Source organism: Aulonocara stuartgranti, assembly GCF_965226115.1.
Source record: "Aulonocara stuartgranti genome assembly, chromosome: 12".
NCBI lineage: Eukaryota > Metazoa > Chordata > Actinopteri > Cichliformes > Cichlidae > Aulonocara > Aulonocara stuartgranti.
The window spans coordinates 21504293-21529768 of record NC_138948.1 but is presented as its reverse complement, the minus strand read 5'-3'; the positions used below and the strand labels follow the sequence as shown (position 1 = coordinate 21529768).

The 25476-nt window shown below is 40.9% G+C and overlaps 1 protein-coding gene across 1 annotated transcript; it reads right to left on the bottom strand.

Moving 5' to 3' along the window:
• Nucleotides 1-15200: 15200 nt before the first annotated feature.
• Nucleotides 15201-23440, bottom strand: LOC309719548 (versican core protein-like; the record flags this gene model as incomplete). The annotated part of the gene is made up of 8 exons (XM_082555702.1): nt 15201-15206; nt 15316-15923; nt 18568-18861; nt 20526-20653; nt 20796-20970; nt 21944-22327; nt 23121-23199; nt 23396-23440. The coding sequence occupies 8 exons, from the start codon at nt 23438-23440 to the stop codon at nt 15201-15203; spliced, it is 1719 nt and encodes a 572-aa protein (XP_082411828.1).
• Between the last annotated feature and the right edge of the window lie 2036 nt (nt 23441-25476).

Below are 25476 nucleotides of genomic sequence, written 5' to 3'. Positions count from 1 at the left end.
AGAGCTTGCATTCAATATATCTGTGGTGTCATCACTTGAACGTTCTACATCCATTGGAGTTGTGTCCAAATAGGTCATTGTCTTATCAGTCAAAGGAGAAACAGAAGTCTTTTCTGTCTGATCTGAGAGAGCACTGGAGTAAACGTCAGCTGGAGTTGCTGTTGACTTCTCCGTGGTGAACAATGAGGAAGCTGTGGGAAGTGCAGTGAGATTTCTGATCATTTCAGGCGTCTGATCTCCTGAGCCCTCTTCAGTTGATGTCAAAAAAGAACTTTCCTCTGGTGTTAATGAATATTCATCGAACTTGCTTGTGGTCACAGATTTTTGCGTACCAGATGACACTGATATTGGCTTCTGAGTACTGAAGACAGATGAGGATGAAGTAAAAGCACCTTTTGAAGTATCACTTGAAAGCACTGTTGTTGTTATGATGCTTGAGACTTCAGGGAAAACAGTAGTGCTGTCTCCAGAAAAATCTGTATCTGTGGCACTCGGGACGGATGTAGTTTCTGACTTCATTGTTGATGGACTGACAGAAGCAAACGAGTCCATTACGGTAGGTTGACTGCTTTCACTTTCAACCTCAACATCTGGAACACTGGTAAGGGATGGTACTTTAGTCTCATCTGTATCAACATGTTGTGTTACTGCAAGTGATAGTGGCATTGACTCCACAGTGCTGGATACAGATGGAGATACGTCACTGAAAACAGAGCTTGCATTCAATATATCTGTGGTGTCATCACTTGAACGTTCTACATCCATTGGAGTTGTGTCCAAATAGGTCATTGTCTTATCAGTCAAAGGAGAAACAGAAGTCTTTTCTGTCTGATCTGAGAGAGCGCTGGAGTAAACATCAGCTGGAGTTGCTGTTGACTTCTCCGTGGTGAACAATGAGGAAGCTGTGGGAAGTGCAGTGAGATTTCTGATCATTTCAGGCGTCTGATCTCCTGAGCCCTCTTCTGTTGATGTCAAAAAAGAACTTTCCTCTGGTGTTAATGAATATTCATCGAACTTGCTGGTGGTGACAGATTTTTCCGTACCAGATGACACTGATATTGGCTTCTGAGTACTGAAGACAGATGAGGATGAAGTAAAAGCACCTTTTGAAGTATCACTTGAAAGCACTGTTGTTGTTATGATGCTTGAGACTTCAGGGAAAACAGTAGTGCTGTCTCCAGAAAAATCTGTATCTGTGGAACTCGGGAAGGATGTAGTTTCTGACTTCATTGTTGATGGACTGAAAGAAGCAAACGAGTCCATTACGGTAGGTTGACTGCCTTCACTTTCAACCTCAACATCTGGAACACTGGTAAGGGATGGTACTTTAGTCTCATCTGTATCAACATGTTGTGTTACTGCAAGTGATAGTGGTATTGACGCCACAGTGCTGGATACAGATGGAGATACGTCACTGAAAACAGAGCTTGCATTCAATATATCTGTGGTGTCATCACTTGAACGTTCTACATCCATTGGAGTTGTGTCCAAATAGGTCATTGTCTTATCAGTCAAAGGAGAAACAGAAGTCTTTTCTGTCTGATCTGAGAGAGCACTGGAGTAAACGTCAGCTGGAGTTGCTGTTGACTTCTCCGTGGTGAACAATGAGGAAGCTGTGGGAAGTGCAGTGAGATTTCTGATCATTTCAGGCGTCTGATCTCCTGAGCCCTCTTCAGTTGATGTCAAAAAAGAACTTTCCTCTGGTGTTAATGAATATTCATCGAACTTGCTTGTGGTGACAGATTTTTGCGTACCAGATGACACTGATATTGGCTTCTGAGTACTGAAGACAGATGAGGATGAAGTAAAAGCACCTTTTGAAGTATCACTTGAAAGCACTGTTGTTGTTATGATGCTTGAGACTTCAGGGAAAACAGTAGTGCTGTCTCCAGAAAAATCTGTATCTGTGGCACTCGGGACGGATGTAGTTTCTGACTTCATTGTTGATGGACTGACAGAAGCAAACGAGTCCATTACGGTAGGTTGACTGCTTTCACTTTCAACCTCAACATCTGGAACACTGGTAAGGGATGGTACTTTAGTCTCATCTGTATCAACATGTTGTGTTACTGCAAGTGATAGTGGCATTGACTCCACAGTGCTGGATACAGATGGAGATACGTCACTGAAAACAGAGCTTGCATTCAATATATCTGTGGTGTCATCACTTGAACGTTCTACATCCATTGGAGTTGTGTCCAAATAGGTCATTGTCTTATCAGTCAAAGGAGAAACAGAAGTCTTTTCTGTCTGATCTGAGAGAGCACTGGAGTAAACATCAGCTGGAGTTGCTGTTGACTTCTCCGTGGTGAACAATGAGGAAGCTGTGGGAAGTGCAGTGAGATTTATGATCATTTCAGGCGTCTGATCTCCTGAGCCCTCTTCTGTTGATGTCAAAAAAGAACTTTCCTCTGGTGTTAATGAATATTCATCGAACTTGCTTGTGGTGACAGATTTTTGCGTACCAGATGACACTGATATTGGCTTCTGAGTACTGAAGACAGATGAGGATGAAGTAAAAGCACCTTTTGAAGTATCACTTGAAAGCACTGTTGTTGTTATGATGCTTGAGACTTCAGGGAAAACAGTAGTGCTGTCTCCAGAAAAATCTGTATCTGTGGCACTCGGGAAGGATGTAGTTTCTGACTTCATTGTTGACGGACTGACAGAAGCAAACGAGTCCATTACGGTAGTTTGACTGCTTTCACTTTCAACCTCAACATCTGGAACACTGGTAAGGGATGGTACTTTAGTCTCATCTGTATCAACATGTTGTGTTACTGCAAGTGATAGTGGTATTGACTCCACAGTGCTGGATACAGATGGAGATAAGTCACTGAAAACAGAGCTTGCATTCAATATATCTTTGGTGTCATCACTTGAACGTTCTACATCCATTGGAGTTGTGTCCAAATAGGTCATTGTCTTATCAGTCAAAGGAGAAACAGAAGTCTTTTCTGTCTGATCTGAGAGAGCACTGGAGTAAACGTCAGCTGGAGTTGCTGTTGACTTCTCCGTGGTGAACAATGAGGAAGCTGTGGGAAGTGCAGTGAGATTTCTGATCATTTCAGGCGTCTGATCTCCTGAGCCCTCTTCTGTTGATGTCAAAAAAGAACTTTTCTCTGGTGTTAATGAATATTCATCGAACTTGCTTGTGGTCACAGATTTTTGCGTACCAGATGACACTGATATTGGCTTCTGAGTACTGAAGACAGATGAGGATGAAGTAAAAGCACCTTTTGAAGTATCACTTGAAAGCACTGTTGTTGTTATGATGCTTGAGACTTCAGGGAAAACAGTAGTGCTGTCTCCAGAAAAATCTGTATCTGTGGCACTCGGGACGGATGTAGTTTCTGACTTCATTGTTGATGGACTGACAGAAGCAAACGAGTCCATTACGGTAGGTTGACTGCTTTCACTTTCAACCTCAACATCTGGAACACTGGTAAGGGATGGTACTTTAGTCTCATCTGTATCAACATGTTGTGTTACTGCAAGTGATAGTGGTATTGACTCCACAGTGCTGGATACAGATGGAGATACGTCACTGAAGACAGAGCTTGCATTCAATATATCTGTGGTGTCATCACTTGAACGTTCTACATCCATTGGAGTTGTGTCCGAATAGGTCATTGTCTTATCAGTCAAAGAGGAAACAGAAGTCTTTTCTGTCTCATCTGAGAGAGCGCTGGAGTAAACATCAGCTGGAGTTGCTGTTGACTGCTCCGTGGTGAACAATGAGGAAGCTGTGGGAAGTGCAGTGAGATTTCTGATCATTTCAGACGTCTGATCTCCTGAGCCCTCTTTTGTTGATGTCAAAAAAGAACTTTCCTCTGGTGTTAATGAATATTCATCGAACTTGCTTGTGGTGACAGATTTTTCCATACCAGATGACACTGATATTGGCTTCTGAGTACTGAAGACAGATGAGGATGAAGTAAAAGCACCTTTTGAAGTATCACTTGAAAGCAGTGTTGTTGTTATGATGCTTGAGACTTCAGCGAAAACAGTAGTGCTGTCTCCAGAAAAATCTGTATCTGTGGCACTCGGGAAGGATGTAGTTTCTGACTTCATTGTTGATGGACTGACAGAAGCAAACGAGTCCATTACGGTAGGTTGACTGCTTTCACTTTCAACCTCAACATCTGGAACACTGGTAAGGGATGGTACTTTAGTCTGATCTGTATCAACATGTTGTGTTACTGCAAGTGATAGTGGTATTGACTCCCCAGTGCTGGATACAGATGGAGATACGTCACTGAAAACAGAGCTTGCATTCAATATATCTGTGGTGTTATCACTTGAACGTTCTACATCCATTGGAGTTGTGTCCGAATAGGTCATTGTCTTATCAGTCAAAGGAGAAACAGAAGTCTTTTCTGTCTGATCTGAGAGAGCACTGGAGTAAACGTCAGCTGGAGTTGCTGTTGACTTCTCCGTGGTGAACAATGAGGAAGCTGTGGGAAGTGCAGTGAGATTTCTGATCATTTCAGACGTCTGATCTCCTGAGCCCTCTTTTGTTGATGTCAAAAAAGAACTTTCCTCTGGTGTTAATGAATATTCATCGAACTTGCTTGTGGTGACAGATTTTTCCATACCAGATGACACTGATATTGGCTTCTGAGTACTGAAGACAGATGAGGATGAAGTAAAAGCACCTTTTGAAGTATCACTTGAAAGCACTGTTGTTGTTATGATGCTTGAGACTTCAGGGAAAACAGTAGTGCTGTCTCCAGAAAAATCTGTATCTGTGGCACTCGGGAAGGATGTAGTTTCTGACTTCATTGTTGACGGACTGACAGAAGCAAACGAGTCCATTACGGTAGTTTGATTGCTTTCACTTTCAACCTCAACATCTGGAACACTGGTAAGGGATGGTACTTTAGTCTGATCTGTATCAACATGTTGTGTTACTGCAAGTGATAGTGGTATTGACTCCACAGTGCTGGATACAGATGGAGATACGTCACTGAAAACAGAGCTTGCATTCAATATATCTGTGGTGTCATCACTTGAACGTTCTACATCCATTGGAGTTGTGTCCAAATAGGTCATTGTCTTATCAGTCAAAGGAGAAACAGAAGTCTTTTCTGTCTGATCTGAGAGAGCACTGGAGTAAACGTCAGCTGGAGTTGCTGTTGACTGCTCCGTGGTGAACTTTGCGGAAGCTGTGGGAAGTGCAGTGAGATTTCTGATCATTTCAGGCGTCTGATCTCCTGAGTCCTCTTCTGTTGATGTCAGAAAAGAACTTTCCTCTGGTGTTAATGAATATTCATCGAACTTGCTTGTGGTGACAGATTTTTGCGTACCAGATGACACTGATATTGGCTTCTGAGTACTGAAGACAGATGAGGATGAAGTAAAAGCACCTTTTGAAGTATCACTTGAAAGCACTGTTGTTGTTATGATGCTTGAGACTTCAGGGAAAACAGTAGTGCTGTCTCCAGAAAAATCTGTATCTGTGGCACTCGGGACGGATGTAGTTTCTGACTTCATTGTTGACGGACTGAATATTTCAGTAGAATCAGTCGTTGCAATGGATCCATAAGACTGAGTAGTGGTTGGCTCATTTTTTTTCTTCTCTTCATGCGGAGTGGCAGGTGTGGAAGTTTGTTCTAACACACTAGTGCCAGGACTAGGTGTTTGATGAGTGCATCCTGATTGTACTATATTTGAAGTTACTTTACTTTCCATTTGGGCTTTAGCTTCTGTATGTGTAAAGGTTAAACATGAAGATAATGCTAAGGTAGAGATATGTGGATGTGGGCTGGTTGTAAACATATTTACAGTTTGGACTACTGAACCCTCCTCCTGCGTTATAGATACCGCATCAGTTCCAACTCTCTCTGTAGAGGAAGTTAAACGTATTGGGCTGACTCTAATCCCTCCTTGACTTGTGATTTTATCCTCCGGAGTTTCAATCGGTGCTTCAGATTTTGAAGATTCAGTACCTCCTGCAGCTGGTGTGACCTCAGCCTTGGCTATCTGCTTAAGAGAGGGTGCACTACTAAATACTGAAGAAGTTGTTGTGCTTAAGGTAAATCCTTCTGTGGTCTGGATCTCTTTCCTCCCCTCTACATCTTGAGTGGGGCCTCTTGATGATGTTGCTGTTTCCCTATCAGCGTCAGCGGTGGAAGGACTGTACACAGTCTCTAACACAGACTCTGTGCTGTCTTTAACAGCTGGACTGGGAGATGTGCTCTCTGTTTCCGCTATGATTTCATCTTTATCTTTGTCTGTGTAAAATCTGGTTGGAGAAGTAGTTGGAGATTCATCCTCAGTCTTCTGTCTCTGAGTCAGATTTGAGTCACTTTTCCCATGGGCAGGAGTTCTTCCTGTCTCATGTGTCCCTTTTTGTACAGACATAGTGCTGAAAGCAGGGGTTTTCACATTAGCCTTTGATGTTTGGGTTTCTTTAACTGCTTTGGTTCTCTGTGGCTCAGTTGGTGTTACTGCAGGAAGAAGGTCAGTAGTATCTGTGGAAGCCGAGCCAGCCACAGTTATTTGTGGAGTTTCCAGTGGAATCTTGTCTTCTACTGTTGTGGCAATAACAGAGGTTAAGTCTTTGTGTTTTTGGCCTTTTGTGGTCAGATCATCCCCTAATTGAGGAGGCATTGATTCAACGGTTTGCCCTCTGTCAGGCTCAGAGACAACCATATATGGGGTTTCTGTAAAAGCCAGAGGTTCTGTAGGTTCCTGTGTAGATTTAGTGAAGCTACCATCAGAGAAATCAGTCAAAATCTGGGTACCTTTGGCCTCTTTTTCTTCCACGCTTTGAGGCTCCAATGTGATCTCTTGTTTACCATTAATAAAGCTGATACCTGGGGTGATGGTTATGGTAGCTTGTGGGAAACGTTCTGGGTCTCTGCTTTGTATGATTGTCTCACCAACACCTACAGAGGGAGTGGGATGGTCCAGCAAAACTGGTGTGGCAAGAGACTGAGCATTCTGTGATTCTGAAGCCTGGTTAGCTGTAAAGAAAATAAAGGAAAATTAGCACATGAATATTTAGTTTATGCATTAAAAAAAATACCCAAGGAACAATGTTAACATATGAAAAGGCAGCAAAATTACACCATTCCTAACTTCCTATTTCTTCATTCAACATTGCTGTAATTCACATGCTAGCATCACAAAGCTATCGTGTATAGCACAGTGCTGTATAGTACATATGGTACAACTGTTAATCTGAATATGACTGTGTTGTGGAAGTGTTCAAATTATCATGTTCACTCCTTGTATATAACAAAAAAAGGAAATTCCTTGAAGTAATTCAGATCTTAGCTGTCTAAGTCTAACACAGAAGCAGCATTCTGTTTCCACTGCAGCAATGTTATCATCAGCCGCCTACACTAGAATAGAATAGAATAGAATTCAACTTTATTGTCATTGCACATGCACAGGTACAGGGCAACGAAATGCAGTTTGCATCCATCCAGAAGTGCTTTAGTGATATAGATATATTACAATATATATTAGCAATAATATAGATATGTGAGTATATTACACTATGTTGCCAAATGGGTTTATTTATTCCTATAAATAAACAAGATTTGTCTGGCTGGAAGTAGTCCACATACTGTTTAAAAGGTAGTGGCTTTAGACTGCTGCAAAAAATATGTTCATCCAAAGCGCTTTACTTAGGAAACAGTGAACAAAAAAATGAACTTTACTGAAAATGGACCTGATAACTGAGGCACAGCATGGCCTGTCCTCTCTGGAAATCATCTGTTTAGCCTCATTACAAGAGTGAACATTTCCACTTTTACTTTGCAAGCAAAGAAAAGAAAGGAAAAGCCCGTTGATACTAAGCCATAGAATTATGAATTTAACAAAGATGATAACATATACAGTGCTGGCTGTAGAAAGAAAAGCTGTGATTAATCTTAAAATTAACAGTGTTGCTATGCTCCTTACCCATGTTTGCATCTGTTCATAAACAAATTGAATAACCTCTACCTCCTTCTCTCTCTCTGTTTCTGCCACTTGTTCTCTCTCTCTCTCTCTCTCTCTCTCTCTCTCTCTCTCTCTCTCTCACACTCTCTCTCTCTCTCTCACTCCTTTCCCACAAATGACGATTAACAAAAATTACTGGTTGCAACAATAACACCTGCAGTAGCTCAGCTTTGCAAAAAGACACCTGTTAGAAATCCAGGTAAGGCCTGGGAACTAGGCAATATTCCCACTTGTCGGATCCACACACATTCAGAAACTATCCGTCTCTCACACACAACAACACACACACAGTCCTTCTCTGGTCTTCATCACCTGTCAGCATTATGTAGCTGTCCAACTTTCAAAGAAGCACAAGTTCAGCTTGCATTCAAGATTAGTTACAAATTAGGTAAATACTTCAATGAACTGGACAAACTGGGATTTACCTAAAAACTCTCCTATTTTGTTCTTGTTCTACTCCCAACCAGTATTTAAAGATTTGGGTTGAGGGAAATTAGAGTTAAATGTGTAACAACTGCTGGAATTGTTTTTTAAAAGCAATCATTTTTTAACAATCACATTTTTTAGTTTAAACATTTTGAAGTCGTTTTACATATTGAGTTTTAATAACTCATAATGGGCATGAATGTCATGATAATTGATTTTCTTTTCTTTTCTTTTTTGTCTTTAATGACTTTTAAAAACAAGAATTGGGTGCACAAGTTTTAATTTAGTTTGGATTTTCTCTATTCCACACAGTATCAAAAGTGTACACACAGGCTCAAATATATACTCTCACTTAAATACCTATGGCCATTTAACTTGTCTTTAGCTGACTTCTCTTTAACTGACTAGGGCTGTTAGTTTATCTGCCAGCACAAAAAAGATTTTTGATGGCACTCACTGGATTGACCACTAATCAGAACAATGGGAAGGTTCAAGGAATTCATTCAAGTTCTAAACTGTAGATTAGCACAAGTTGGGAAGATCTCTTGGAGCTATTTATAAGCAACTGCAGATTTAAAGACCATCAGTTATTCGTATGTGTCACTTTACCAGGTCTGGAAGAAGAACCAAACTGTCGCCCTCAGATGAGAGGAAATTGGATGTTCAGGAACAACCTAGGAGCCACAGAGGCTTAATCCTGTCATGAAACTCCTGGAAGAGCAGTGTCACAGTCCACAGTGAAGTAATTTTTACATCACCATTGACTGAGATGGTGCCGACCAAGAAAGAAGCTTATGCTTCTAAATTGACATCCTTAACCTCAACAGAAATTTGCAGCTGTCTACATGAACAAGCTTTTCCAGAGAAAGTCTTTGTCTTGTCTGACCATAAAACCTAACAGCAATTACAAGAGTTATGTTTGGAGGAATAAAGGTGAGGCTTTAGCACAGAACACTGTACAAGCTGCTAAGTATGGTGGTGGTGATAGCATCATGCTCTGGAACTGTTTTGCTTCCAGTGGTACTGGTTGATTGCACAAAGTTAATGAAATTATCAAGGAGGTCTACCTCCAAATTTTTCAACTTCATCTCAAATCAACAGCTAGACAGTTGAAACTTTTGGGTTTTCCAAGAGGACAATCCCAAACACACATCAAAACTGGTTTTGGAATGTATAAAGCAGGCTAACATTAAGCTTCTGGAATGGCCTTCCCAAAGCGCAAACCTCAACCCTATTGAAAATTTGCAGATGACACTTAAAAGCCACTTAAAGGCCATTTAAACCAACAACTTTAAATTAACTCTACCAATGCTGCCAAGAGGACAGTTCAAACATCAAGCCAGAATTATGCCAAAATACCAAAAGTGTCTAGTCAAGGTGCAACTTTCTAGGAGGCTTTAAACCAAACACTAGTGGGGAAGTATGCATAGGTTTGAAACAGTATGCATCAGAAAAATCTAAAGTAAATTCAAATTCATTGTTCAATGATTGTATGCTGTGCAATCATTCAACCCTAACAAAAGAACGGGTCAAAGAAATCATTAAAAGCCCCCAACTTCAGTGCAATCCATATCCATGAATAACTTATGTAGACTACAACTAGGTCAAGATGAGATGCAGGACAAAAGGTTACAGCAGAAAATACTGCATGGAAACTTGGTGGACAGGTAGAGCATGAGCGAGTGTGGGACTGGCCTTAATGGAGATTACGATCCTTGTCTGCTTCTAGTTTTGTATATGCATGATAAGGGAGTGCTGTCAACAAAGCTAGCACAGCAATGTTGAAACACAGCAACTCACACCCAGCCCTTATTAATTTGTTTCAAATAAGTCTTAGAATTTTGTAAGGTTACCTGGTGGAAGTGGACAGGCAAGTGATATTAGCTGTTAGCACTAGCTAACAAATGCTAACAACTAACATGTGAGCTCAGTGGTGCAAATAACAATATGACAGGGATTTCCAGTGAATTTAATTACCTGAATTTAACAATTACCATACAATGCCAGGTCTCCATAGCACTATATCTATATCAAAGTGAAGTGTAGATAACTTAACCTGCACCACCTTGTGGTACTGAGGCATATTCATATTCATAGACTCTAGGTATTAGAGTTTCCACTATTTTCTGATTGTCTCTTAGTGTTATAAGTTTGATAGCTCTCACCAATGGAGATGTTGTCAAAGCTAAGTATTTCTGTGCACAACACAGTTATACAGGAGTGTAATTCCAACAAGGTAAAATAGGTGAGGGTTGTTAGAGTTTACTGCATAAATGTATGTGAGAGGGTTAAAAGTACAAACCTTGCACAAAATAGCATTAATAAGTATAATTAAAGTGCAATCCTCTTATCAAGGACTTTACAAAAATGCAATTAAGCCCACTTCTAAAAATGTTAAGTACTCTTATAAAGATTTGTTTAGCAAGCTTTCGTGGACTGGATGTTAAATAGATGTTTAATTACTGTAAGAATGTACTGTTGGTGGTTTTGTGACATCTGTGGTTGCCACGCCTCAGAGTACCAATATTTCAACAAGTCATAATATGCCATATAAACACTAAGCACTAAACAATGAATTTAACTGTCAGCAATTAATCAGAAACACATGTGCACAGTTCACAATAACTCTGACAGATTTTGAGGTGCTCTAAACAACAATTCATTGATATTATTGTGCACTTTGTTACCATGCATCCAGACGGCACACTCTTCCCAGTGCCACAATATTTTCCAAAAGCTTTTCCCACACAAACTGGGAGGGCAGAAAAGAGAGTGTCTCAGCTGAGCTACATCACATGATGTAGCAGTAAAAGTAGCTATAATCACCCACTTTGGTCAGGCAGCCTCCAGCTGTCCTGACAGAGAATGGAGACTGTGAGTTAGAAATGACATCATCTTTTGAGGTGGTGTCCAGTCTGCACTGAAGAAAGGCATCTGTGGTTACTCAGGTAGACTGCCAACACACCTCTGCTATTGCCAGGCTGGCTGTCAGCAAGCTGGTACGTGCACACACGAGGAGAGAAATACTGCAGCTGCATAGTTATTTGCAGTACAAATACAGAAGTACAGACAGAGTTTGTATTTCTTTCACAGAGAGGGCTCTCTTACACAAGCAATGTCATGTGCATTCTTGGCATCTAAACCAACAACACTGGATATACACAGTGCTTATGGCCACATTAGCACTTTCATTGTGTATAATTTGGAAAGCAGATCATTGCTCTCTCAGGTGGGCTTAGAACCTACCACAAAGTTATTCTCAGTTTCTGCAAAATGACCAGTTCATTCACTTGTATGCTTTCCAATTTAGCAGATCCCTACCCTTCAACACAGACTGCTCTCCAGGGACAAGAAATGAGTCACCATAACAATATTTGAAGCTCAGATGCAAAATTCATGGAGCAAAAAACGGTGCAGCTGCTGTTTGCATGTGAGATCATCCAATGTTGGCCCAATGAAGCCAGTATAGAGGAACACAGAAGTGCCACTGATGATTGCTTAATGAGTTCCCTGGCTGTAACTGACTCATACAACCAAATCACTGCTTGCTAAAAGATTTCACAACTAAGTGTAAGGATCAGATTTAAAGACTTCTTCATAAAGCTTTCATGTCTGCTTTGTGGCTTCTGATGTCCCCTGTGGTGAACAGCTCACAGCTCCTTACTATCATTCAGTCTGACTTTTGGAGCTTTATTAAAATAATAGACCATCATTTATCTTTAGAAATTTAGTTCTCTTGTGCTCGTGGTTGGGAAGTTATGCAAACAAGACCACCACTGAAAGCAACATTTAGTGATTTTCACGTTTTACTGTGACAAAATATATTTAAATTATTCCAACAATTTAAAACATAGTTTCAGTCTCAAACATTTGAATTATGCACAAAACCAGGTTATTTTATCTCACTATTAAATATAAACAGCTATAACAATAGAATTTACTGTTTTGGGAAATAATCCCATCAAAAACTGCAGTGAATCATTTATGATCAGCTTGTCCAAAGGCTTGGGCTTTAACTCACAGATGGCGCTGGTCACACTCTCTAAATGTCTCTCTTTGCTTCATATTATTATTATCTTTCTCTTCCTGTGTTTTTTTTTTTTTTTGTCAAAATCATCCTGAAATTACAGTGGGGCAAAAAAGTATTTAGTCAGCCACCGATTGTGCAAGTTCCCCCACTTAAAATGATGACAGAGGTCAGTAATTTGCACCAGAGGTACACTTCAACTGTGAGAGACAGAATGTGAAAAAAAAATCCATGAATCCACATGGTAGGATTTGTAAAGAATTTATTCGTAAATCAGGGTGGAAAATAAGTATTTGGTCACCTCAAACAAGGAAAATCTCTGGCTCTCACAGACCTGTAACGTCTTCTGTAAGAAGCTTTTCTGTCCCCCACTCGTTACCTGTATGAATGGCACCTGTTTGAACTCATCATCTGTATAAAAGACACCTGTCCACAGCCTCAAACAGTCAGACTCCAAACTCCGCCATGGCCAAGACCAAAGAGCATTCGAAGGACACCAGGAAAAGTATTGTAGACCTGCACCAGACTGGGAAGAGTGAATCTACAATAGGCAAGCAGCTTGGTGTGAAAAAATCAACTGTGGGAGCAATCATCAGAAAATGGAAGACATACAAGACCACTGATAATCTCCCTCGATCTGGGGCTCCACGCAAGATCTCATCCCGTGGGGTCAAAATGATCATGAGAACGTTGAGCAAAGATCCCAGTACCACACGGGGGGACCTGGTGAATGACCTGCAGAGAGCTGGGACCAAAGTAACAAAGGTCACCATCAGTAACACACTAGAACAGCAGGGAATCAAATCCCGCAGTGTCAGACGTGTTCCGCTGCTGAAGCCAGTGCATGTCCAGGCCCGTCTGAAGTTTGCCAGAGAGCACATGGATGATACAGCAGAGGATTGGGAGAATGTCATGTGGTCAGATGAAACCAAAGTAGAACTTTTTGGTATAAACTCAACTCGTCGTGTTTGGAGGAAGAAGAATACTGAGTTGCATCCCAAGAACACCATACCTACTGTGAAGCATGGGGGTGGAAACATCATGCTGTGGGGCTGTTTTTCTGCCAAGGGGACAGGACGACTGATCCGTGTTAAGGACAGAATGAATGGGGCCATGTATCGTGAGATTTTGAGCCAAAACCTCCTTCCATCCGTGAGAACTTTGAAGATGAAACGAGGCTGGGTCTTCCAACATGACAATGATCCAAAACACACCGCCCGGGCAACAAAGGAGTGGCTCCGTAAGAAGCATTTGAAAGTCCTGGAGTGGCCTAGCCAGTCTCCAGACCTCAACCCCATAGAAAATCTGTGGCGGGAGTTGAAAGTCCGTGTTGCTCGGCAACAGCCCCAAAACATCACTGCTCTCGAGAAGATCTGCATGGAGGAATGGGCCAAAATACCAGCTACTGTGTGTGCAAACCTGGTAAAGACCTATAGTAAACGTTTTACCTCTGTTATTGCCAACAAAGGTTATGTTACAAAGTATTGAGTTGTATTTTTGTTATTGACCAAATACTTCTTTTCCACCCTGATTTACGAATAAATTCTTTACAAATCCTACCATGTGAATTCATGGATTTTTTTTTCACATTCTGTCTCTCACAGTTGAAGTGTACCTCTGGTGCAAATTACTGACCTCTGTCATCATTTTAAGTGGGGGAACTTGCACAATCGGTGGCTGACTAAATACTTTTTTGCCCCACTGTATCTGGTTCCCTCAGGCAAAGCATGCCATTCAGCAGCAGTCACTGATAACACATAAACATGTGGTAGGGGTATCCCTCTTACTAAATGACTGAAGACTTACAACCAGTAATTTGAAACACCACAGAACCATGAGTACTCCCTCACTGTAACTAATTATGTTTGAGTCTATGCAAAGACCGTAGTTATATATTATCAAAATTCAGAGATCAAGTCCATTGAACCATAACTTAACCACTACTGTTAACGACCTTAATGGCTCGTACAAATAAGGACAGTAGATTTTAAGCCACCCATTCACCTGATGTAAACAAAATGCTAAAGAAGAAACCCTTTACAGTTGGCTTTGCTATATTCACATATCCGTTTTCTGCATTCTCTCCATAATTTTGTCTTTACAGACCCAAGAGGAACAACCAATTTGCAGCTACTCTACATCAGCAACATTACAATAAATGGGCCTAAAACACAGCAATGTGAACAAAGTGCAAAACTACACTTGTAACATCAGCCTTTCTTTTCATTTGTCACTCCTTTAATCTCACAACAAAACAGAGAAAAAAAACTGCACTGAACAGAAAAATTTCACAAGAAAGCTGAAATATTATGGTATTGTTGGAGCGTCTTACCTGATGCAGTCTGAATCTGCGTAGTGGTGGTCTGGTTATCTGTGATCACTGCAGCTGGATGGGCTGTTGTACTGGCCACCGTTGAAGTCGTTGGAGCAGATATAAAGAACTCTGTACCAAACTCTGCTGCTGTTTCGTCCTCCATCAAGGTGCTACCAATTCGCTCTGTCACCTGAGTGGAAGACTCATCAAAGACATGGACAGCTGCTGAAGATTTCACTTCCTCAGTTAACATTACACTGTCGATCAGGATGATTGTGCCTGGTGAAACTTCAGGTGTTGGTGGTGTCTCAACACTGCTGGCAGTATTTGGTGTCACTGTGGTGGTTACCTTCACCTCACTGACACGATGGGTGTTATTTAAAGGTGGAATGGCTGTGATTGTATCATCAATTCTATTGGTGTCTGAAGGGCTGGCTGAGCCATCTGGTTGGGATGCCCTAGTAGGTGGCTGACCCTCTAAACCTATTATAGGATAAATGTCATCGTAGCTCAAATTATCGTCTGTTGCTATATCACTGATTGAAGGTGATGGTGTTAATTGTGAGGAGCTAAGCATTTCCTCATGGCTAACTTCAGATGATTTGGTCGGAGTGTCAGTGAGATCAGAGATCGATGTGATGTTCCTAGGATCTATGACAGTTTCCTCTGTCTCCCCTTCAGCAAACATGAGCTCGTTGCGGAGAGAAGCATCTGGTATAGGGACGTCAGGCTGAATCGTGCTGACCTGAATTACTGATTGATCATCTGACTCATCATCAGACACTGTGGCATCAGTGCTTTCCACCGTGATCTTAGTTTCTGTGGCTGTGCCACCATGGGCAGCAGCAGTTTCCACAAAGGTTACATTTTGATCATCAGTGCGAGAATCTGGCGCAGCTGTTACATCATCATCGTCCTCATGGTCGTCTTTGATAGTGGGTGCAACTGTTGTGATTAACTCTTCCTCATGGCCTGCTGGGGTGGGGCGAGGTGGAGCCATGCTGGTTGAGAACATAGATGGAGGATCTGTAGAAGAATCTGGAGAAACGTCTGCCTCTGATGTTTTTTCAGATGTCGTAGTTGTCAGAATGGTGCTACTCTCCAGTAAAGGGATGGAGGTACTAGGACTGATGATGTTGGTGGTCATTTCTACCACAGATACATCCACAAAGGAAGTCTGGCTGAATACCATTCTCCTTCCTATACAACATACATAAGCACATGATCACAAAGTCAGAATGAATTTACGTATCAAACAGAGCTTTTGGTTGGCTAAAGTGACATTTCTATCACATTACTGATCTGGATAGCCAAGATTCATTGTTTCATTGTCAGCATTTCACAAACACCATATTGATGTACATTAAGAAGCCAAGATTACAAACAGTAATGTGATTCAGCAGGTCAATTTTAAGTCACCCTTAATAAGTTTGCGAGATAAGTCTAATGAGTCTGTTGCAGTCAATTCGCGATAGCAGCAAAAATAAGTGGCCACCCAATATTTAAATACCAAGTTTCCTAGAAACTTCCCTGTCAAAGGCTTCCTCTCTCATATCTAGCTTTAACAGTTATTCATTAAACTTCTTCAAATAAATTGTTGAAACCACAGTAACAAAGTTTTACTGTGCATTATAGGGCATGGAATCAGTGAGATTACCTCAATTTTATTTGAACAGCCAAGTGCACTTTAAATGTTTCTATGAGCGTGCTCTGTGGGAAAGGGCAACCATGTGTTTAACAGATGAATTAAACACCATATAAATCATAAGTAATCTAGTGTTGTGGTTTGGTCAAGAGCTACCCTGGCTTTTTTATTCGTGTATTCAACCCACCCGATTATCTGAAGAGCAGCCCTTGACTTGATCACTTGATTACAGTGATGGTGTTTAAAGTTTACTATTACAATTATTAAGACGTTCTTTTAACACTGGTTCTCCCCTGTCTTCCCAAGATCACTTTCATCAAAAGTTATTTCATTTACTCATAAACACCAGTGAAGCCGTTTTAGAAAGCTTTCCTCTGGGGCGCAGGCAGAATCTGTAAAGGCAGCTGTTGACCATTACGTAGCAGACCCCTTTCCTCATGAAACTATCTCTGATGTAAGGTGTGACATATGTTTTTCCCTTACAGGAAAAACTGTGCTTGCTCTCAGAGGGAGTGCATTATGTCACCAACGAGTTTGAGCTGTTCCCTTTATTCAGACCTTTGTTTTCTTTAGGCCACTCCAAAAATCAATCAGAGACTAATTTTCCAATTTTCCCACTGCACTACCTCTTCTCTCTTCGTCTTTTTGTCTAATCTAAGTAGAGTCGATTTACACAATATTCCTTTTATTAAGATATGATCAGGCGTGGGAATTCAGGAAATGATGGAGTGAATCCTGCCAAATTAGAGTACTTGAAAAGCACTTACGCTGGGAGTGTAAATACAACACGAGTGAGAGGGCTGACATGAAATACACAGAGCAGAAGCTGAAGGTGGCCCATTTGCGTGAACTCTGCAGGGACTTATCACCACGAGAGTTAGCATGGCCCAGGGGCAGTAAATGGCCAGGCAGTGGGCGGCTTATCTGTCCAACTTCTCATTTGTAAAGATGGAAAGGCCAGGTCAGAGGTCAGCAAGGATGACTGAATTTAGAAGTCCAGCAGTAGCTTTGTCCATTATCCAAACGTCTGCTCTGATAAGTACAAGTGAGAATGACAGACAGCAAACTGACAGAGGAAATGAGAGGTGAAAGATGGAAAGGTGGTAGATAGCGAGGCTAAAAAGGCTGACAGATGTGGCATTAGTTGCTTTTGGTGTTTCTCTAAATGGCAACTATCACCTGTCATTTTCTGTTGTTTTAAGAAAACCGATTAGTTAAGAACACTCACATTTTAAGGGATTAAATCTAATTCTGCCTACTTCCAGTCAACCATGAAACGTCACTATTTATAAAGATCTACAGCTATAATTCCTTTCCCTCTCATGGTCAGTAATTATCACAGTGTGCAGCAAGAGTTGGCGAAAAAAATTTTTTTTTTAAAAATCCTCATGATCTTATTTAGTGTTTAGGTTGATTCTTTGTTATAATGTGCAATTAATTTGACTTTATATATTACCAAGATTGATATCTTTAAATATTCAAAATTGCACTCAAGTGCATTAACTTGTTTTTGTTTGATTCACAATAACATTGAGGTTGTACGAGGGTAAAGCTTAAGAAACCTTGATTAGCCCAGCTGGAAGCAATAAAGAGTCAAACAGATATAAACTGTTCTCATTCTCTTAAGCAAACTTTTGGTCATTATTCCTCAATCAAGAAAAAAAAGTCAGTCTTTTGCTTTCAAAGAAAACAGAGTTTACCACTATGAATTCACTTTTCTCTTGGCTCGCTTTTTTGCCTCAGAAATGGGCGGGAGACAAACTTTGAGACAGTGAGGTCAACGGGATGCTGTAGTCTGGCACATGACATGCCGTGCTCAGAAGAAAATCCTCCCTCAGCATTGCTCATGTTGCTGTTACTGAAACTATGCAATCGCAAGGCGTGAAACAGACGCAAACTAAGAGGGAGGAAAGAGAGGCTTTCAGATATGTTAAAAAGGTCAATGTGATTCAGATATGGAAAAGTGTAATGTGGTGCAAAGACACAGAAAATCAAAGGGTGGAGAAGCAGGAGTGAATGTAGGAGATGAGATCATAGCTCCTTACAGTCAAGCATGGTTTTGTTAGGGAGTGGTCTGTGTCTTTGGTCACTTTCTGTCTCTTCTAACATATACGTCGCATATGTAGGTAACACTTTGTTCCATTACAAACTCCAAATGCAATAAGGAGTAGCAACAGGAATCTTGGAGTGAGTTTTTACCTTTAAAGCAGTAAGCCCCAAACTTTCTAGTTGGTTCTGGGAAGCCAGTCTGATTTCTGTAGCGATACATGGTCCTCACGCCGAGTTGGCCTCCGCCACACTTAGTTCTGGGGACTGCGACAGGATGCCGTACGCTGCCATCGGAGAGCCAGCCGTAGTCACATCTGTCCAGCCCCTGTCTCCAAGCAGCATGCAGCTGTCCGGGACTTGCCAGGACAGCTTTCCTCTTTTTACACTCTTCACTGGCTTCTTCAAAAGTCATCTTATGGGTCACGGGAGCATAAAAGACTTGACCTGATAAAAAATAATGAGAAACAGTGGCAAATGTAGATGCACATAGGCGAAATAGCAACAAATCATCTGTGGTCACAGCAACACAAAAAGAGGGTTTATTACCTAGTAGATCAGAAGTAATTTCTCCTTTAAAATGTATTTATTATTTTTAGATTGAAAACATACTGAAATAGCCTATACTTTAGATTTTTACTCCATTCTGACCTTTCAGAAAAGACCAACACAGCTAACATCAGTCACAGCTGTGCAGGGCAGAGACCCAAAACATCTCCCACCAATCATATTTAGGACAACAGTAGTTCTTTCATTATATTATTCTGAGGTGGGATAGCAATGCTGAAAATGTGCCTGGCCTGTCCATAAATATGTTTGTATTGCAGGACATTAGGTTTCCCCAAAGTGGGTAGAGCAAACACCTGCTGTTTCCTTCCTTCATGTTCATGTCAGAATCTCTGCAGAATGACCAGTGTGAACGTTTGTCTATGCTCACAGGATTATATAAATGAAAAGGGTACTAAAAGCCAAGATCTTAACTAAAACCAAACAACATTAAGAGACGATGGCAGACTGCCTATATGTTTTCAGTTAGTTTTGGGCGTAACGTTTCAAATATCCCTTGATGGTTTCATCCCATTGATTTACCATGGCATTGAGATTAGGAGATGTCGTTCACACAGGAATGTTTTCCCTTTTAAAAACAGATAACATACGTTATATCCTCAAAAAACCTATTTGATTTCAGTATTTTACACGGTGGTTTTACTGGACCCTTCCTGCTCTTTAGATATCATATTGATGACTGCTATAAGCATAAATGGAGTTCACATTTTGTTTAGCTATATTATAAGATCCCTGGAATTACATAACTATAGAAAAAAAGCAGTCAGTGTCTTGCAGCTCACTCATTAATTTTCATGGTTAATTTATGGCCAAGTTATTACACTTAACAACCTCGAACACATCAAACCACATCCGCCAAGCATGTCTGTTCCTAGATCATAAATGGTCAGAAAACTGAGACAATATTACAATATAATGGAAATGAATATTCAGGTTGTTGTGGGGTGCCAAAACTTTCCTTGTTCAGTTCCAGAGGAAGACCGCTGTAACATGTCAGTCATCTCTATCGATTTTGTCCTTTCATTTCTCGTCCATCTCTATTCTCTAATGCACACAATAATGATGAGGGGTGTGTATATGCATATGTGTATATGTCCTCAGTGGATGGGTTCACGTTTATGACTCGAAGACTGTGACAAATATATTTGAACATATATTGTGTTGACTAAGATGACTGTGCAGTACAAATCCTAAGGTAGCTGATAAAGCACTTTAGTAAATAACAGGAATAACAGGATGGACAGAGAAAAAAGACAAACTAAGACTTCCCATAAACTGGGCCAAAGACCTTTAATAACCCCATTATCACATTTTTGTTGGTGTCTCATTCAAAAACCACTGTAGAAAATATGTTTCAAGTCCCACTTATAAGGAAACTGGAAAAAGGTCACCCACATTCACCAGCTTTTATATTTAAACAAGAACAAAAGTGTGTTTCCAAACTGTAAAAATTAAATGTACTTAAGCACGGATGATGATTTGAAGGCTTCTTAAGTTCAGACTAAACATGGGTCAGTGCTACGGAAGGACAATCCACTACTTACCATCCAGTTTGCCTACATAACAGTACACATCGTAGGTCTCTGTAGGTTTTCTGGTTCCATACGACCTGACACCAGGTTTATTAGGAAGGTTGCCATGACAGCCCTCTCTTGGCCTTGTAATTGGGTATCTGTATAAAAAAAGAGAAACAAAGAGCCATTTTAAAGTCTTTGTCTTTCACATCACTCCAGAATTCAGTCGGACATATAGAGCATACGTGATTAAACAGCAGTGTTGTTGTCTCTGGGACAGGCAACTGAAATGCAGCTAACCTCACTGTCTGGTCAGCAATCCAACCGGCATCGCATTGATCAAAGCCGTCCTCATAGGCTGCTTTCAGTTGCTCATAGGTTGCAATGTTTGCTCCAACGTTTTCACAAGTTTGTACAGCTTTCTGGTAGTCCAAAGTGTACCTGCTGATGCTTGATCGGTAGTGAAAGACAACACCTAACGATAAGCAGTGAAAAATTAAAATTAAAATTAAAAACTCAGGCATAGAGTGATCTGGAAGTCATTAGTTTAACTTCAGCGCTGTAAATTATGGCAAACGTCCTATAAAGCACCCTCTATGTGTGATATAACTAGGTCACTCAGCTTCTTCGGAAAGAAGGATCTCTGCAATAAATGGAGGAGCGACACAAAATGCAGTTCACCACAAACAAACGAGAGAACTCCATATGATGCCATGGCCCTGAAATCCCCATATTTGTGGACAGTAAATAGACGCAAAAGATATGATTGATAGTCATAATTAACATTGCAGAGAGTTGGAAAAGAGGTTATGCAGATTGTAAACCAGTGAAAACCAAAACTATCTGAGTGTCCCCCCCCACCCATGTTTTCTACATGAGTTATATCTCCCAGCGTACTTCTCAAATGAGAGCATGTAGAATGCACATGACACTAGGTAAGGATTGATGACCCCACCCTCCACCTCACCACATCCCCTACCAGCATAAGGGCGCTATCATTTTTAGGATGCTGAAGAATACTGCCTCCCACAGACATACTAACGCTTCCTGTGTGCCCGTAAAATGAAATAAAAAATCTATACTGACACGGTGGCACCCAATATTACAGCAATGCACTGTGTTTGAATGGATAATGAACTGATAATCACTGGAACTAAGGCACTGCTGTGGCTGATATGGAAAATTACCAAAAAAAAGGTCATCTGACTCTTTTTCAAGAGAGCATCACCTCTAAAATAAAAGCTGTGGTTACTCTGCATGACTAACGGTTAGCTGCTGCTATCAATGTAAGCAAAAGGACGCCCATAACTTTCCCATCCTGTTTACATTTCTGTCAGCACTTGTGTGGCATTTCACTATTATTAAGTTTTGCAGCATCCCACCTCTACAATTTTAAAGTTTTTGTCTAATTCCACCATAATAGAGGAAGGATACTGGGAATCTCTTACCGCTGACATCAAGGTTAACAGTATCCTGGGTGTCTTCAATCCCGAACATGACCTCGCAACGATAAGTGCCAGCGTCACTGGCACGCAGCTTCACAATTGTGAGCGAGGCGTCACCGACAACTTCAGGGTGGCTGGGTACTGATACACGGTTCCTGTAGCTTGAGCCTAGCTTGATGATCCCATTTTGTGCCACCAGCACCGTGGACTCTGTTCGTCCCTGTATTTTGCTCCATTTGATCCGCAAGTAATCCTTGTTGTAAACGACTGTTCCACTGGGACTGATGACTGGTGCTGAGGTTGGGATTGTGGAAAAGTAGCAGGGAAGATTTACCTTCCCTGAGAGGGACCCTATGACTGGTTGGATGACTGATAATGCATTTGAGGCTGAAAGGCAAAAGGCCAGAGTTAGATGGAGTGCAAGTTCATTTAATGTTTCTATTTTAATGGCAACCTTCTTTATTGTTTTATTTTATTCAAAATGCACATATCTCCTCTTCAATTTTCACTCTTATCCTAACAGATCGAACCAGACAGTATGAAATGCACAAGTCATTTGCACTGATAGGGTGTGACCACTGCACCAAGCCTTTAAAAAAGCATCCATTATGACTTGACTCTTGGAAAGTTAAACCTCAACTTTAAAATGATGGGTGTGGGAACATATTCAACACAAGGGCAGTGTATGTGCAGCATGTCTGCATCAAGTTATAGATAATCAGGGAAAGAGGGAAAGTCATCATGGTTGTATTATTTCATGAAAGTTTGCTGCTAAGCTCTGTGCATGTTCCTGCTTTTTTAAAAAAAGGATAAACTAAATAAGCAAACCCACAAAAACAGAAGTATGTCAGTGAACAGTATTATGTGTATTCTGCATGTCAGATAAAGTTCTAAATGCAAATGGCAATAAGATGATTACAGTTATTTTGGATGGGGTAGAAAAGCATTCACAGGGAATAATGGGAGGAATGCTCCATGCGGACAGGCCAAGAGGTGTGAGTCTGTGTGCTTCAACAGAGGGTCTTATTAGGATGTGGGATGAAACCAGCTGTTCAGCTTCCAGACTGGAAGCAGAGTCTAATTGAAAGGTGTCCATCCCATACCCAGAGACAGAGACAAAGCTATGTGGACAAGTAGTATGCAGGTCCTAGATTGTAACCCTCAATTCCTCTTGACCTACCTCTAAGTAGAGTCTTGCAGGTTTCACACAGCAAAGACTGGAAGAAACTTATCAAACATGCTAAACAGTTGCTCTGGAGCTATAAGAAGAGTAGAGGAATACAAAGGGAAAAAAGGGCAGAGGCAGGGAGAAGAATGGAGGGAGGGATGTGGGTGGGGAGTGACTAAAAAAAAGAAAAACAGAGAAAATCCAAAACTTAGGCATGGAACCAGGGAGCAGGAGAAAGAGGAGTGACTAAAAAACAAGGGAGGAGAACTAACCCATTCAAAGCTTACCTGTTGCAGCTGCAGCTTCACAGAGGCAATATAACCACAGGACATGCTTTATATTCAGTATCATCTGTTGGAAAGAAGAAGAAAAAAGGAAAGGGAGTGCAGCTTAGGAAGCAAGAAATTTAAAGTTTAAATGTTAATTGCATCCACATTTGGCTTATGGAGAAATGCAACTCCTACAGTAGGTTATAACAGACAAGTCTGTTTAAGCACTTTTCTAACATTATGGTCTGTAGAGAAAAAAAATACTCCCCATTTATTAAGCATGTGTATTCGCAAAATATCCACATGAAAAAATAGATGTTCCAACGGGCTAAAGTGTGATTTTAATACGTTTAATACGTTGTGTTTATAATATCTAACATTACCAAGCATGATCTTTTATTCGTCTCTAACTAAGATGTTGAGCTTTGTATGTCTCGGGGGTTCAGATGTAAGACTCCCTGTGGGGTCGGAGTTGTGAGTTTGTGGAGACAGAAGGACAGGAGCACCGAGCCCCTCACCCTCATTTGCACCCCGCTGTATAAACACATGCGGTGGGTCGCAGTGCTAACTGAAAACTAGTATTGTTTGTTTTCAAAGGGAGACAATCTCGCACTAATGGCAACTGGCAGGTTCAAAAGATCATCCTCTAAAATACTGCAGGATGGCAGTCTGCGCCTTTAACTCCCACGAGCTCCACGTCGATTCAATTGAACCATTCTAACGGAAAATAAATGAGACTTTAAAAATATTTTAATACCATATATCGACGGAGGATATATTGCTCTTAGCTTAACGTGAAATAATTTAGTCATATTTACACAAAGACATGCATGACTTGATGTAATTGCTGAAGTTTTTTAAACCCTCTTTCTCTCTCTAAGAAAGCTGAAAAACGAACACAGATCAATACTGAAGCATCACAGGGAAACTAATTGGTTGCAGGCTTTTACAGTTCGAGCGCAGTTCAGGGATGTCCCTTGCTATGAAGCACAATCGTCCGCTTTAAGTACAGTTATTGATTCAAAACCTCACTTTTGGCAATAGCAACACTTTATGCGACGGTTCTTCTTCTCAGGAACACCTGTTGCTTCTGGACACTCCACAGAAATTATGACATGGGTGGCATGGTCACTCCAATTTCTAACAACTGACTGCGGAGTAATCTCCAGTCCACAGACTCGTTTTTCTGAATTGTTTGTCTTACTCGTCAAGAAACATCTGCACATCGGTGCAGGTTATCTGAGGACAACATCGTGGCGCGTGTGTTTGTCTTAAACGACTTGTGTTCTTAAAAGTTGCATTCATTTGATTTAATATTTGTTTAATGTTATAGCAAAATACACATTGAAAAAGCAACAAACCAACAATAGGAAATCAGTTATTTTGCAAAGAATTGTCTCAATTCTTCCTTAATTCAAAGATAACTATCCAAACAGAAATAAACTTACCTTTAAATGATTTTTATTCCATAAAATGTACAAAAATAGATTTACGTCCTTATACGGAATTAGTCCCGGTCCGCAACATGCGTGCGTAAAAAAGTGCCTAAATAGGTCTGTTCCACATTGGAAGCAGCACTTATCTTCCCCTTGATGCTCCGCAGTTGTAGTGTCCTGCTCTGGAATGATGGGCACACAGCGACTGAGACCGTGAAATGCTGGCACGGAACAGCTTCAATTTTACCTAAATCACGCGGTTATTTCGTCAGTGTCAAGAGGTGGGGCCCATAAAAAAAGTGAATGAGACAGAGTGGAGGAGGGAAAAAAAACTCTAATTTGACCGTGTGCCTTAGAGGTGTACCCTCTGCTTCTTTATCAAGGATCTTTTTGGCTGGTAACAAGAGTCCCATATGAGCGTCAGATAGCATAAAAGTAATCAAAACTAAGAGAATAGCAAATTAAAAGATATGTCATAGCTTTTTCATCTAAATATCAAGAAACAGATAAATCATCTACTGTAGGGAGCGCACCAATCAAGGCTGGGCGATGGAAACGGGGCGGTCCACACATGGATGGTTGAGTTTGAGTCACAGAAGATACTTCAGTCAACACTGTGAGGGAGTTTTCCCATCCATCCCACAGTCTCATCCGTCATGCGAG